This window comes from Ruditapes philippinarum, unplaced genomic scaffold (genome assembly GCF_026571515.1).
Source record: "Ruditapes philippinarum isolate M1 unplaced genomic scaffold, ASM2657151v2 ctg27_1_1_1_1, whole genome shotgun sequence".
In the NCBI taxonomy this organism is placed as follows: Eukaryota; Metazoa; Mollusca; class Bivalvia; order Venerida; family Veneridae; genus Ruditapes; species Ruditapes philippinarum.
Window position 1 is genome coordinate 197,069 of NW_026864520.1, and position 17,044 is coordinate 214,112.

The 17,044-nt window shown below is 29.7% G+C and overlaps 1 protein-coding gene across 7 annotated transcripts in view; it reads right to left on the reverse strand.

Annotated features, from left to right (window-relative positions):
- The window catches only part of LOC132725922 (uncharacterized), a 37,106-nt gene that overhangs the window by 9,583 nt on the left and 10,479 nt on the right, over nt 1-17,044 (reverse strand). For 3 of the 7 annotated variants that reach the window (XM_060711128.1, XM_060711125.1, XM_060711127.1), the window contains exons 7-9: nt 13,015-13,139; nt 11,670-11,789; nt 771-804 (exon numbers count right to left, since the gene is read on the reverse strand). In XM_060711128.1, the coding sequence (XP_060567111.1) occupies nt 771-804; nt 11,670-11,789; nt 13,015-13,139 (279 nt within the window). The other 4 variants (XM_060711129.1, XM_060711130.1, XM_060711123.1 and 1 more) reach the window with 4 other exon arrangements.

A 17,044-nucleotide genomic window follows, 5' to 3' on the forward strand; every position in this document is an offset into this window, starting at 1 on the left:
CGTTAAAAAATTAGAGGTTTCACTACTTTGCAGCGGAGGGGACTCAATTTCTTTTAATTCAAGTCAGTAAAATGAAAAAGGGGTCTTTCCTCCCAATCGAATACTGAACACCAAATCGAATACTAAACATCGAAAATATGTTACAAGTTTCTCGGAGGCTGGACGCTTATTGCGTCTTTACTGAAGCCGATATGTTGAGGAAAGGGAACTATTTTTTCTACAGTACTATGACTTGGTGATATAAAAATGGGGTTAAATTACTTCGTTACACAAGAACCCTTAAAAAATATCTGCAGTCACTTTAGTATCTGTTGATTAATATTTATTTTAAATATAAATATATCGCATATCTCGTCAGTCCAAATTAATATGAGCCGCGTCACGACAAAACCAACTTAATGGGTTTGCGACCAGCATGGATCCAGACCAGCCTGCGCATCCGCGCAGTCTGATCAGGATCCATGCTGTTCGTTATCAGTTTCCTTTCTTGTAATAGGGTTTGTAAGGATGCGCAGGCTGGTCTGGATCCATGCTGGTCGCAAACCAACTATGTTGGTTTTGTCGTGACGCGGCTCATATGTTTTTGAATATTTAACATAAAGTTTAAAGTCATATATTTTGCATAATAAAGTTTTCTGTTGTAAAGGATTATTGTACATGTATCCGACCTTCAAGATGTAGATGTTACGAATATGCTTATTGCTTCGAAATATAAAATAACAACTTTAGCAACAATATTTTTAAAATTCTAAATACAACATAAAACCTACCTGTTCGCCCCTTTCGAACCCCCGTTCTGTCTACCTGAAAATAAAACAAACAAAAATACAGCATGTTCAGTTCTTACCTGTAATAAATAAAAGTAGATTGATTTTCTTTTTTCTTTTTTTTTTTCATTTTCATCATTCTTTAATATTATTGTTACTTTTCATTATAATTATTATAATAATAATAATAATTATTATTATTATTATTATTATATTATTATTATAAGTATTATTGTTTTTTTTATAATTATTATATTATTATCATTATTTATTATCATTTTATTATTATTATTATTATTATTATTATTATAATTATTATAATTATTATTATTATTATATTATCGTTATTTATTATTATTTTATTATTATTACTATTACTATTATTTTTATTATTATCATTTATTTATTTATTTATAATTATCAATATTATTAACATTAATAATATAAATAATAATAATGCAATGTTTTGTTATTTATTGTTTTCATTATCTTTTATCATTATTATTATTATTTTTATTATTATCATTATTATCATTAATATCATTATCATAATTATTATTATTATCATTATTTTTATTTTTATTATTATTATTATAATTATTATTATAAATTGACAAAATCAAAGGTATCTTTCCTCACTTTAATAATGCATATTCATGTATTCTTACACAGTTTAAAAAATAACTTACAAATATAAAAATTATGCTTAAATTTCACTGTAAAAAATCTTTGTAACAGTTAGAAAAAAATAATTTCTAAAAAAAATATTTCTAGATGATTCTTCACTACATGCTCAATTAAGTGTTTTGCTTATTCAAAGCGATGTATCTCAAAAACAAAGTTAAAAATACAATCATTTCTAATAAGAATATAGGTACTTCATTTTATTCAAAATTGTTCGTTAAATGTCTCAAAATGTCCCATTGCCGTTTTGGTTAATATGACTCAATAATACTTAATATGTATATAGGTGATTTGACTTTACAAAGATTCAAAACCCAGCATACTACTATAACAAACCATGTATTTCATGGAAGAAATATGCGATGTTTAGCGGGTTTTCTACATTAGTTAATTGTTTTAGCAAAAAAATACGGTGACTAACTGCGCTTTTCTACCGTGCGCCGGGTGCTGTGTATGTGCTTATTTAAAAGCCATATAAAATCATTATCTATTGTTGCAGTTAACTGTTCCTTTCAAAATATGTTGTTAATATTCTACAAGGTATGCTGATAAAATGTCATTACAATACACGTTGACCTTTAAGAGATATTCAAAAAAACTCCACGAATTTTTGGATAACCCCTCATACATACATACACATGCACGCGCATGCAGATACAAACGCACGCACATGCCGGCACACGCAGATGTGCACACTGGCACGCATTCATGAACACACTGCCATAGAGGACTATTTTCTTTAAAAATTAGACCGGGGTTTAAATGTCATATTATGACGACGAGAAATTCAATCTTGAACTTATTATAGGTCACGCCAATTTAAATCGTCTTTTTTATCATTTGTGCAATATATATAAAAATATATCAATGTACATTTAATTATAACTCATATTGTATAGGTATATATGGCATAAACATATTTATATGGTTCATGTCAGTGGTTCGCATTAGTGACGAAAATAAACAAATAGAGTCCATAATATATATATGTGTATGAACTAATTAAAGTAGTGTCATTTATACAAGTCCATGCCTTTGATTGTCAAATTATAGTTCTAATATGAGATAACCATTATATTTTGCATAGTAACAAAAATTGAGAATAAAAAATATGTGTCAAACTACAGTATATTATTTAAAGTAAGAAAAACTGGAACGCAAATTAATAAAATACTGTTCTACAATAAATGCAAGATGTTACGAAACAAAGAATAATGCACGTTCTTCCATCAAAGGAGAACATAAACATGATCTTTTTTTCTCTTTTAAAAGATCAAATACTATGACACTGTAGGCAATGTTCTGAACCTGTATTTTTGTAAACATTTCTCGTGCCAGTAACGACAACAAAACTATTTACATAGAACAGAAACAAAATTTGATGTTTTTTATGAGTGAAAAGAGGCAAATATTTATCTTACAATATTCCTTAAACAAAGTAAAAAACATAATATTGTACATAGATAATATTTTATTACCTTAAATAAAATCCTAATTAGCTTATATAATTCTTCTGCATGGATATATTTTATTGCAATAGCTCGATCAAAATAACATGGAAAAAAAACAACAACAAAATTGCATTACAAAGTCAATTTCTACATTTCCCCATTTGTCTTCTGCTTTACAAAACAACGCAAATATTTCGTTTTTTAACTAATCTACAAGAACCTGTTCAGTTTACCTTTACAGATCTGTCAAAGTCACTTCCCTTGATTTGTTGCATTTGAATTTCATATGCAATTATCAGGTCTTTTATCTTCTCCTTGTGTAATTCTAACTGCTTCTGGTTAGTGTTTATTTGTAAATGCGACACTAATTGTGCAATGAGAGAAATCATCGTTAAAATCGTCAAACCTCCTATCATAAAGTTCCGCATTTTTTCATGGCTACAAAACCTTCTGAAATCCTTCTTTTTTATTTCAACATTAACCGTTTTAACATTTCTGTCAATTTCAATTATGGTCTCCGGATTTTTTAGAACTGTTTTGTACTCCATAATGTATGCCTCACTTCAATGTTTCAGTAAGTCTACATATTTCGATAGCCTAAACAAAACTGGGACTTTTCAATTCAGGCCTAGCGTTCACCCACGATTTATCCACACTATTTTATTCAAAACATAAACAAAGGCGAGTCAGTCAAATTGTATATTGTTATACGAAAAAGACCTTGAAATTAAAGCTGTTCCTAGAAATTCAGATAATGTGTATAACTTTCTGTTAGTATCAAATAAAACAATGAACAGCATTAATTAAGATAAAGAAATTGATGCATATTTTTATTAATAATGTTATGTCATCACATACTTTGTATTTCTATTTAAACGTTTTTACAAGACATATATATAAATTTAATATTCGCTTTTTCTATAATATGTTCAAAAAGTTTAAAAAAATATATCGATACAATAGTTTCGTTTTATTGTGTTACCTTTATACTATAATAATGTATAAGGCTATTTATTGAACACGGGCAGACGATTTAATCATCCAGTCTGTAAGGGATTTCTATGCATGTAAAGGTGTATTTAATCATACAATATTAAGGCCGTTAATGATCTCTTAAAATCAATTCCTTAAGTATTAATTAAAGTATTTGTCAGGAGCACAATATCGCCCATATAATCTTGAAGAAAACCACATATCCATACGCAGCAAAAGAATCAAAGGCAAGTAAAACAAGACTTACGTTCAATCAATTATTTTTTTTATTTTTTGTAAATGTATACATATTTTTGTCAATTAAAACAATAAAGATACATGGTGTACATTGTACATAGCTATAAATACATTTCTAGTCAACAAATGCAAACATTGTGCCCTGCCAATTATCTGGTTTAACTGTCAATAAAAGTATAACTACGTCAAATAATTTTATTAGTCTAGCAAAATGCGCATTTCGTAAATATACCAATTATTATTGTGGGATAGAAAAAAAACACATGTTTAAACCGCTTTAAACTGTTTCTTATCTGTTCTTTTTTATAAACAAATTCCTTTCTAGTTCTCATAAGATTTAATAAATTTCATGTTTTTCCAGTTTACAATCAAAAATATCAATTAATATCGTTTATATTTACCGTCTATGTCTAATCTTAAAAAATTCATGCTCTGTAAATATTTTGTTTCCATACAGTAAATTAATAGATAAATTAAATTAATAAATTATTTACTGCAAAAATCGTACTACTTTATCGTTATGCCTTTTTCAACACTGCCATGCCAATTTTGATGTTACAGTGACGCAGTCCACAAACCATTTACAACTATAACCTTAAATTAACACGAATACTCATAGGACAATATATGAGCCGCATCACGACAAAACCAACATAGTGCGTTTGCGACCAGCATGGATTCAGACCAGCCTGTGCATCCGTGCAGTCTGATCAGGATCCATGCTGTTCGCTTACTAACTCTATTACAAGTAGAGAAACTGATAGCGACCAGCATGGATCCTGATCAGACTGCGCAGATGCGCAGGCTGGTCTGGATCCATGCTGGTCGCAAACCCATTATGTGAGTTTTGTAGTGACGCGGCTCATTTAATTGTATCAGCCCAAATTACATTACAGTAAATTAAACTTTTAAAACACCCACAAACAAAGCATTTGTGACAGAATGCATTATATCTGTATAAAAATAATAACTCATAAAGACAAACTACACATATTAAAAGATATAGGTAACATTACATTTATGTAATATGAAACAAGAATAATGTTTCGAGGTAGATATATTGTTTGTTAAACACAATAATTATAAAAGATAACGTGTTCAAACCAAAAACAAAAATGTTGTGAAAAATCAAGTGTAGAAATTTAATATTTACAGGTGTAATGATAAAGTTGACGATTTCAAACGAGTACCACTGCAAGACCATGGTTTACACTTAAATCACAAAACTAACACTGTATTTGAAAGTCGAATCCTACTCACTTTAATACAATATTATATTTTATCTTAAAAGTAGATTAATTATCTATTTAAAACCCCGCCCCGCACCCCAGCACCGCCTCACACTGTCTTGTGATATAATGGGTTTATATACAATCTGGTAAGTACCCTATATATCGTCAACTATTCCCATATATTGTCATACAATAATGGAATATAAATTTATTAATAAAATTAAGAATACTTCTTCGTAACATGAAATTTTGGGATGATAACACATTTTAATAATTTTGTCTGTTTTTTGCTGTTGGTGTTTTGATTTTGTCGTAACACCCGTATATATTTTATACGATGATATGTTGACTGTTACACAATATTTATAAGCGCATGCATTGAAAGTAATACCAAGAAGTGACAAAATAATTTCGAACATAATTATCCCAACTCATGTAATCCATTCATTTCAGCCATTGATTGTCAAAATAATAAGTTATTTCAACCGCGATCTAACAATATATTAACTTCAATCAAAGCTATTTGTGCGTTATAATTCCATATTAATGTTTTTGAAATTCCGTAGCTAGTTTTAACAGTGTAATGCATTGTCACAATAAGTAGGATTTCATTTCATTTCAAACGCCAACTCTGATAAGACCAAACACAGCTGTTAATTTAGTATATAGAACATTTGAATTGCCGTCCATCTCTTCTAAGTACACAACATCATTTTTTTCTAATCTCAATACCGTAAATAGTGTACAAGGCCTGAAAATGTGATTTGCATCACCATGACCTTCGGCCTGAGAATGATTCGCGCAAGAAGCTATTGTTGTTTTCATAGGCTCCTTTTTCACATGGTATCCTCTCTTTGACAACCCTGTCAATGTCATCTGTAAAAATGTGTTAATACCTGAATTACGATCTCGCAAGCATAAAATAATATTTTGTAAAATCTCACTATCAAAAAAAAGTTTCTTGAGGTAGAAAAAGTATTAATGAAAGCATGAGTGGATTTCTAGCATAAAGATGATTGTTGTCTGTATTTTACATAGAGGTATCTGCAATTTTTACAAGTCCGAAGAAACTTGATTTTCCGAGGTATTCCGAAAGATTGTTGCCTTCCAGTTCTTGAATGAATAAAGAAGCGTTGGGATTTAGACTAATTATTTTCATAGTGACACAGGTTTCAGTATGGTCCAGATTAGAGTTTCTCTTGCAGGAAGCGATGCATTCTGGAGCATTATGTTCATCTTTCATGAATATATCAAACCCTCTAACAGATGGTCCAATCAAATTCATCTGAAAATTTATTAATTCTTTGAAATTTGCTTATTTCATCCTATGTTTAAAATAACAAATCAAGAAACAAAAGATGTGCGTTAACAACGTTATGTAGTGGCACTTACATCAGTTTTCAATTTAGGCCAGTAGTCTAACATTATACAACATGGTAATTTTCATAATGAACCTGAACCAAAACATGCTCTGGTACAACATCTGGCTTTCAATCAATTGTCCAAAGAGCAAGATAAAGATATGTAATTAGTCAAAACGTGCAATCTTTTGCAACATCTATACCGTACTGTGTCGGGACTAAAGCATGCTTGGAAATGTAAATGAAAACAATGAATACAATTTAAGCTAAAACAATACCTGTGCGTATATCATATACAATCCGCCTGCTTTAACTTTAATTCTGCCATTATTTTGTACTGAGGACATGTCATAGAACTTTGATATCTGTTTGTCGCTTGGATTCACCCATGTTGGTGTTTTCCATAAGTTTGTAAGATCTGAAATATTGAATATTCTACAGTGCTACAGTGTATGGTGATACTACAGTGTATGGTATTAATGGGCAAAAGAAACACATATTTATTCATAAATAGGAATAAGAAATCTTGCAATGTTGTCGGTAGTATTGTATCTGATAGCTGGCACCGATATAATCAGTATTCATTCTGCAGAAATTTCAGAATCAAGGGCCAAACATGATTAATGAAACGTAACTATACAGTAATAAAGTGTATTACGAGCCGTTCTTTAGCACATTGCAGAATGAGAACTTTAAACATATTGTAAAATATAAATGTCTTGCTATGATGATTTTTTTTACAAAAATGACACCAAGATGCGGAATATTTTAATCATAATTATAAAAAGAATCATCCAGGTCTCAACACTGGTGTGTCTACAAATTTGAAATCATATTCCTGTAAATGACAAAAGCGTGCCAATTAAGTCATATTGTAATTATATTATATCAATGGCAGGAACTAGCACCTGAATCGTATAGATTATACCGTTTCTAATTGAAATTCATTTTGTCGAATATGTTAATGTTTCAAAGGAGGCAGAAAGTGGTAACTTACTACTTTTGTCTGTGTATCCTGGCCCACCTTTGCCCTCTATCTGAACGACCGGGAGACAATTCTAGAACGACGAAAAAATGTATTAAGCGTGCTTTACGCTGATGTGTATTCCGAACAGACGACTTGGCCGACAATGTCAGCCTTGAAGCAGCTGCTAGGGGGTACAATGAATACGAAGACAATCAATTCGACTGGTGGTTTCTTTATATAGCTATAGTATCAGATAATTAGCCATCTTTTTCTATTGATAAAGAGGTATATAGATATGAATTGTAAGCATTTCTAGTATAACAAGGACCATCAGAACAGATTTCAAGAACTTATGTCACTTGAGAAAAATGATATCATCTGCCCATCTCTAAGTCTATGACCTATTTAATTCTAAATATATTTATATTTCACTCATTATCTGCTATTTTTGCACACGTTCCCGACTGAAAGTGGTAGACTGGATCATTTTTTTTTCCAAAGAGGTCATATGTCAGAATCTTTTATAAAGGTAACATGTTCGAGTGCTATGAGAATCAAAACAAAATACAGCACGCAATGTACACATTCCGGATATGCTGTTGGTGAAATAGCGGATTCCAAATTAGTGATACAAATGCATATATATTGTTTATGTTTACGTGACCATATCTACTTGCAGATAATTTGGTAATTTCAAACGCAGGTATACAAAATCACCTTTTTCGTAATAAATGTTAAATGAACAAGCAAAAAAGCACACAAAAATAACGCAAAATACACAATGTAGATGTTTGCATTATTGCTCGGTTTTACGCCGGACGAACACTATTTGCAAATGTTATTGTATTGAATAAAAATATCATAATTTTCTAAAGATAAAACCGTAAAGGTCAAATGGATAAATGCATAATGAAATAATATTGTTATAATTTTATCTTAACTTCAACTATTATACAATATTACTAAATTGGAACAAACAGTCAACAAATGTTAAGTTTTAAAATGAATCAGATCATCATAAGACGTCATGGTGCAAGGACGTATGTCCTATATCTAACTATAATAGTGTAAAAACTACAACAATTCATGTAGAAACAATTGTAATACATAAAAACAAATGCCAATTTTCCTTGCTTTATAGATTGGGTTTTCAATGGTTAAAGATTGTAAACTTCTACGCCTCTAGAAATCTATACACACTATCAAACCCTGCCTGGCACCGACTCATAAGTATGATTAAGTAAAAAACATTTTGTTGTTTACGTTTAAACTTTATATCTAATGTACTGTCATGCATTTTGTGTTGCCTTTTGATCAACCATATGTATATTTATTCAAAGTTTAATTACGTTTTGAATAAATAGGTCATTACCCTTTATGCAGTTGAATTATTACGCAACACAGACTTGTGGAGTATAGTTCCAATTTTTTTCGCATGTTTAAATTCTCTCATTTTTATCTTATTTTCAATTACAAATATAATTGTTTTTCAGTTACTGTTATAGTTTTCTGTGAATACATACTCTAATTCAGTTTTAGAGATATTTCTGTTTATGTTATATTACATTCTTATTCTTACATTCTTATTCATGAATGTAATATTTATTCTAACATGCATTAATAAAAAAAAACAATAGAACAGAAACGATACTAAAGAACTGGTTACACATATATACAATTATGCAATATCTTAAAATATCAACAATTTATTTTTTGAATTCAAACCCTCCAGTACTTTTCGATTTCATTATGTTGTTCTTTTGTTAAATTACTGTTTGCATTCAAGCAATAAAATGTACAATGCATGACTAAACAGGTATTACAAATGAATTTATGTTTTCCCCAAAAAAGTAACTTGTAATACAATATCTATAAATATATATCAAAAAATATATTCGTGTAGTATGTAAGTTAAAAAATGAGAAAATAGTTACAGAAGGCATTGCATTTTTAACAATGTACTCAACCAAAACGATTTTAAGTCATATAAAAGTGAAATAAGTCCAGAAAACCTTAAAATTCAAATATGTTTTGCCTATTTTATCGTGCAAAGTAATTTCATTGCTAGAGTGCAAGTAAACTGTTGTAACTCTATAGTCAACTCTTTCTGTACTTATTTAAATATGTTAAGGACAGGCAATCACACATTGAGAATTCAAATAGTAACATTTAGAATGATAAATATTTTAGGGAATCCCCCTCTCCTTTCCCAACTAACCACATTCGTATAAATACTTGGTTTTTTGACAATCACATTTAAAGTTGGACGAAGGATTATAATATACCATTAAAATTTTACTAAAATAAGGAATAGGCGTATAAAAATTGAGAAACGCAATCGTTGAGTAAATATTCATTTTATGGTTATTCTTAACAATCTCTAATTCATAGAGTTATTCAACGATTAACATTTATTGGAATTACATATATCTTTGGTTGTTTTTCAAATTGGCGAAAGTTAAATTTCAGTATGATATGATAGCGTAATGTACTGCTATATTTATTGTGATTATATATTTATGAAACAAAAAATAACATTGGACAAAATATCTAGTCAGTGGCTGAATGGAAGGTATTATATATACAAAGATCAAAGATTAATTATTTTTGTACAAGAATTATAGTTTTACACGTAATTAATATGTCTTGTTCTAGATTGTTATTTTTGTTTTAAGTATTTTTAACACGACCTGCAAAGATGTGATTTATCATCTTTTTTCATTCTGTTTAAATCTTTAAACTTCAAATATACAGATCAAGTTTCGTTATTCGTTATCAGAACATTATACAAATTTAGATCAGGAAGTGTTAAATATTCAACGTGATTGGTTAATCAACCGACCAATAAAAACGCTTTAAATATTCAGTCTTTAAATATTGCGTGTTTGGTGCGAAATTGTTGTAACTGATATGAGTAAGAACACTGGATACGATCAAATTGTACTTATCTCAGAGATATTTGACACACATTTGTCACTGGGTAGTAAGTCTAACCCTGACCGCGTTTAAGATGTAAACATTGTAATTTAATGTATGAAGGACGCAAAGCCGTATAGTACTTCTGCTAATTTAAGCGAGTTACAACACAGAGGTTATTGACTTAAGGCCGTTAAGATATTTTCAGAACATCTTTAAACAGTTGAAAATTAACACCTATTTCGACTGATACATACGATAACAGGACGATTAGGTAAAGTCTGACATTTTCTTGACCCCATGACCGCCTTAATTATAATATTGGCCAACATTTAAGCAGACGTTACCAAAACATTAAGATAACATTAAGTTATACGGGTTAATGCGGTATTTTTGACCTCTTAGTGTCAAATATTAGGTGGAGTTTACCTTATTGATATTACAGGATAAATCTATAAATACTTCTTAAAAGTAGTTAATAACCTTCTTTGTGGCGACCGTAAAAGGTAACGCCCATATGATTTTAAAGGTGTTTTTGCAAATATTGTATCTATTAGCAGAACAATTCTTTTTTTGTTTTATTTTGTTAAATTATAACTGACACTGACACTGCTAAAGGTCAGATGGCGACTTTGCAGCTCTTTTAATTGGTTCAGACCTCAGCGGCCGCTTCGTGAATTATTTTAGTCACGAGTAGGCAACCGAGTACAATCACCGACCCTCCGTTACATGAAGCTATCTGGATAGGTTCCCCTCACATGAAAATATCCAAAGTCTTTTAACGGACTCGAAGTCACAACGATTACGAGCCAAGGGTTCGAAGACAGTGATTTTAGCAACTCGGCCACAGATGTCCCTTTTTGTGTACAAACACACAAATGACGTTATGGTTTTATAAAATAGTATTTAGTGTCATAATTGAATATTTTTCTCGTCGGCTTTATCTGTTTTAATAGTAAGAGAGTTTTCTATACGTTTTATACAAGTAATAAAATACCATTTTAATGTTTCAGGAAAATGAATGAGGACTCTCATTTACAAGCATTTGTATGTTCGAATACCTTGCACTTCTTTCCTTTTTTCTTTTTCCGGGTAGCTGCTCTTTTCCTCCTGGTGCTTTCTATGCTAATACTGTTTGTGTCTTCTTTTTGAAATTTATGTTCCACTACATCTGTCCCCATCTTAAAATAACAAACATGCAATCAGTACAATGTTCTATTTGTTATCAATATATATTGAAAAAACATATAGGCTATTGGCTGAACTTGTTTCTTTACGCAAATCAGCAAAAAAATGAAATGACTACTAATCTTCACATTATAATTTTGCTCCGCAACAATAACTTTAAATTAGATACTGAAATGTTGTTATCTGACATAAGCAACAAAACATGTTTTAGGCTTGTCATTATTACAACATTTACACGATTTTGAAGAGATGTAAACATGCACAAATGGAATACACCTCCTATAAATACATGTTACCATAGTTAGTAGCATTCGTTATAGACAAACTTAGAGGAATAGAAAGTGCTGATTACAAAAAGAATAACTGGAAACAGAAACAAAAATGTCTCAATAAGAATGCATTGCAAGTATAAACTTAATGAAGATGATGGGGACCTTGAAAGCAAAATTAATAAACAATTTGGCGGATGCAACCAATATAACTATGATGATCTACAGAACTCCGATTAAGTTTGTTGCGGAAGAATTGTGTAAGGTGCAGCATATCTCACGTGCAGAACTTCGAAAATTACTAGAACAAAGAGTTTTTTCTTAGATACGTTAGGATAAAACTTATCAGTGCTTAGAGATATTCTATTGGTCATAAAACAAATTGTTCGGGTTGACAGATATAATTTTGGGTATTGTAAAATGACAACGTAACAATGGTTACTTTTACATTCATATTCTCACTGGTCGTATTAATAATGAATAGTAAAACCTGTTCAAACAATCACATTTAAAACTCTTAGTCTCTCGTACTATACATGTTTAAAAATGGCATTTAAGACATTATGCTTCGCAAAACAAATAATCATGTAACAATACAAGAATAGTTTTATTTAAATATTTGTCATATTGATACAAGGTTAACACGCAGCATGTCAATCTACACAAAAGAAATCAAATGTTTTGAAACAAAAACAAAACATTGACCTTGGTCCTTGATACATAACAACTTTTGACGAGTACGAGAAATATATTCTGCGTCATTAACAGATATTTGTAAACTGTTGTTTTTTTACATAATGGAAAATGCTTTTTCAAAGCAAAGAAAAGAAAATGAAAAGAAAGAAAAGAAATGCACACACACACACACACATAAAAAGATAAAGTGCGAGTAGCTATAATGAGGTAGCTGTAAGTTTGTAATTATTATTTTAACTTTGCATGCACCTACCAAAGGTGGAGGAACTCCAGTTTTGTGGTTTTCAACTTGTGCATTACGCTGTTCAAGGATTGCTCCAATATCTTTCTCAACGCGACTCAATCGGTTGTTAAAATACCACAAAATTACGAGTACAACTGAAAGAACAAGAATGTTATATGCAATAAAGAGGCATAATCTAACGAATCTTCGAGTTGTCTTTCGCTGTCGTCTTAACATGCAGGCATGGCACCTTTCTGAAGGAAGCAACACAGCATTGGCTTCTAAATCCATGGTAAAGTTTAAGTCACATTTGCTTTACTTTAGGCGTAACTTTTACTTTTTCCGCTTAAAGCGTGTACACTTGCGATTATTTAAAGCGTTTAAACTATGTTATGAACCTTAATACACATAATAATATACATGCCATTAATATTGCATTCATAAAGTTTTCTTGATTGCAATAACAATGCAATATTCCACATTAAACATATAAGTCGTTTTGTAAAGTTTTATATATATATATATCCTTTGCAAAAAATGCACTTTTTCATAGAATGGTTCCCTCTTGATTCAGCCACTGAAAAGCACGTAATCATGAGATAGTAGACATGGATTACACGTATCTACGAAAAGGTATACTTAGAAAATTGACATGCTGGAACGAATTATTGACCTAAAAAGATCCAAATTGTCAGATCTATATATCATTGTGTTAGTGTTTACCAGTATTTATATAATAATAGTAACAAATACTTTAACATAAAATTGAAAGCAACTGTATCAGCAGCATAAATGCAGTTTCACTTTTATAAAATTATTGTGCATTTTCGTATTCAAATGTATCATAATTTATTTACACATAGTTTAACAGTTTTAACAATCAGAGTTTATATTTTGGTAAAAGTCCACTGCTTAAGATGCTATCCTGATCAGTATTAGCGTAATAACTAATGATGCATATCTAGAATTTTATATATCGCTAACAATTTAAAAAAAGAAAAAAAAAGAGACTTTGGACCTACTTTATTACAAATTTAATCTTTTAAAGTAATATAATTTATTAAATGTTGGATCTAACATACTGACCAGCATATTTAGATGTTCTCAGGCTGAAATAGGGCATTATATAAATATGGAAAATTATTGGGTTTTAGAACTAAAAAGTTTTAAAATGTACGGCATCAATTAACCATTTTTTAAATGAATGTGTCGAAAATGTAACACAGTCAGAGCGGTTCAATGATGGAAAAAATAAACTTGTTTCTGTTATAAAATTGCACGAAAGTTAATAACTTGTTTTTTACGCAGATCGGCAAAAAAAATAAATTACTACTAATCTTAACAATATTATAACAATATTTTTGGTTTAAAATTAAGGATGATTATAAAGTACATTTTGAGTCAAAATATGTTTACATGTTTAAATTGTTTAATAAGCAATTTATATTCGTAATAAATAGTTTAATAATTAAGGCATGGTATGTTGTTTCTAGAGATATTTAAATTTTTTAGAACATATCATATTATGTGTAAGTTCAGACCGTTCATGTGTACTCACACCTCCAACATCACCCATTGCACCGGCTTCTATAAAGAAGTAAGAAATACTATTAAAACAAGATTCAAGATTTCATTTCAAACTCTGTTTTCGACAGGCTATATGACGAGAATCATTTGACAATCTTCATACTCATTCGCATCAAGTAAGTAAAAATTTAATACAATGTGTCTCTAGAAACACAATTATAAAATGTTGAGTTAAGCAAATACAGAATGTTACGGATGATGTCAAAATTGCTCATCGTGTGTTTTTTTTTGGTTTTGTTTTTTAGAAACGGCCAATTTTATTCTATATAAAGAAAATGATGCAAAAAAATATAACATAATAGCTAACTTATAATTTGAGTCGTGTGATTATTGCTTTAAGAATACCGTCACATTCATAGTGTAAACGCATTAAAACATTATACAAGATACAACAATTCCAAAACAGGAAGATTCCTGCGACAGGAATACAAGTTTCGTTCCCAGAAGTGCGGATAAAATCACAGTTTTTTTTTTGTTCTTTTCATATGAAAATTGTACACTGTTTATTTTACTATTTATAGCCATCTATATTCGTACAAATACATCCTTGAACACGTTTTGTTTGGTTTACAAGAATCAATTGTGAAAGTGTCCTAGTGTACTGTTAAATGTAGTGTAGAGTGTACTGCATTGAGGTCTATTTTTTTCACAAAGTGTAAATATTTTTGGACTTATCTTAATACAAAAAATTACAATATAGCCAAACATATGGAACACACTTTGTACAAGTTTGAATGAATTAGATGTTAATCATCAATTACTTTAATTATAGCAATACATCTTACCAATATAAAATTCAAAATAAAAACAAATTACAAAGACAAATTATTCTTTTGATGGGACATGTTAATTTATGATAGAACTAATCAGGTTTATCGATTAAAGAGTGTTTTGAATGATGTTTTATGTATTGGACAAACAGGGCCAATTTTTCATTCTGCCTGTTTCCTAATTTGCATCATCAAATCATATGATTCGCTGTTTAAACATCAATATATTCTTATTTATCAACACAACAGTCTTTTTTTTTTCTTTATTTATCATTATTATTATATTATTTCTTTTTTATTTTTTAATTATTTTTTTTAAAGGTGACGAAACACCAAACGGGAGTAACAGTTTTTACTATTCTGTAGGGCTGATTCCCATATAAAATATCTAATTGGTACCATAAACATGCTGTCGTGGTTTGAAGGTCGCCAGACCACAGAGACACATGGATGCTCGTTAGTTTAATTTTTTGCGGTGCCTTTTTAAACATACGACAACAAAATATGACCAAAAAATCCGTCTTCATACCTTATTCAGTTTCAATGTACATTTTTCCCACAGAAGCGTGCAAGAACTCGTGTAAAAAAATATATATATTTATATGAATAATTTTCAAAACAATCTATTGCATATTAGAGCTCTTCATTTGAATATTGGTTTATACAAATTTATTTTAGTTCAATTGTGTTGGAAGCTATAAGCTAATTGAAACACTCTCGAATCCGTTCCTGGAACCAACCAGTACTAAGCAATGAATGTAAAGTTTCTTGCTCGAGGAAGCTTACCCCTGACAGTGTTTGAACCCACGCGGTGAGAAATCTAGATACTAGTCCAAAGGTTAATCGTCACGCGCACTAATTTGAATTGTATTAGAGTCTCATTTGAAAAACAGACCAATCGATCGGATTAAAACTCGTTCTAATTATAGCTAGGTCATTAGATGTGTTAGAACATACACGATCGAACTGACCCACCTTTTTCATTTATTATTATTTTGTTTGTTGTTGTTGTTTTTTGTTTGTTTGTGTATTTATCTATTTATTTATTTTATTTGTATTTATTTATTTATTTATTTATTTAAAAGCATTAGATTTAAATTAATAAAAAATAAATTAATAATAAATTAAACGATGTATACCTTAAAAAAATTGTTTGTTTGTTGTTGTTGTTCTTTTGTTTTATTTATTTATTTAAAAATATTAGATTAAAAATAATATTTAAAAAATAATAATAAATTAAATGATGTATATCTTATTAAACTTGTACCAGAAAAACTATTATTCAATTCAATTTGACTCATCCTTTGTTAAACATTACCTAACCTCACATTATTATTTGGTCATGAATAGTGATGATATAAAAAAAAGAACGGTTATATAAATTAAGCAAAGAAGATATTTTTTAAGACATTGTTTGATAAAGTATATTGTAACAGACTTTAAAGGCATATATGCTAGGGTTACTGATATAAACAAATGTATTACTGAGTGAAAACTACACTTGTATTTATTATTGATTCAAATTAGCATGATCTTGGAATATGAAAACAGAAAAAGTTTAAGCGAAAAAAATTGGAGGTACAAGTTTCTTTGTTTCAAGGGAAGATAATTCACAAACAAGGTTAGCAATGCCTTGCTTCCCGCATTACATGCAGCTGACTACCTTTAATCAAATCAGTTCTTTTGCAAAATTTCATAATTAG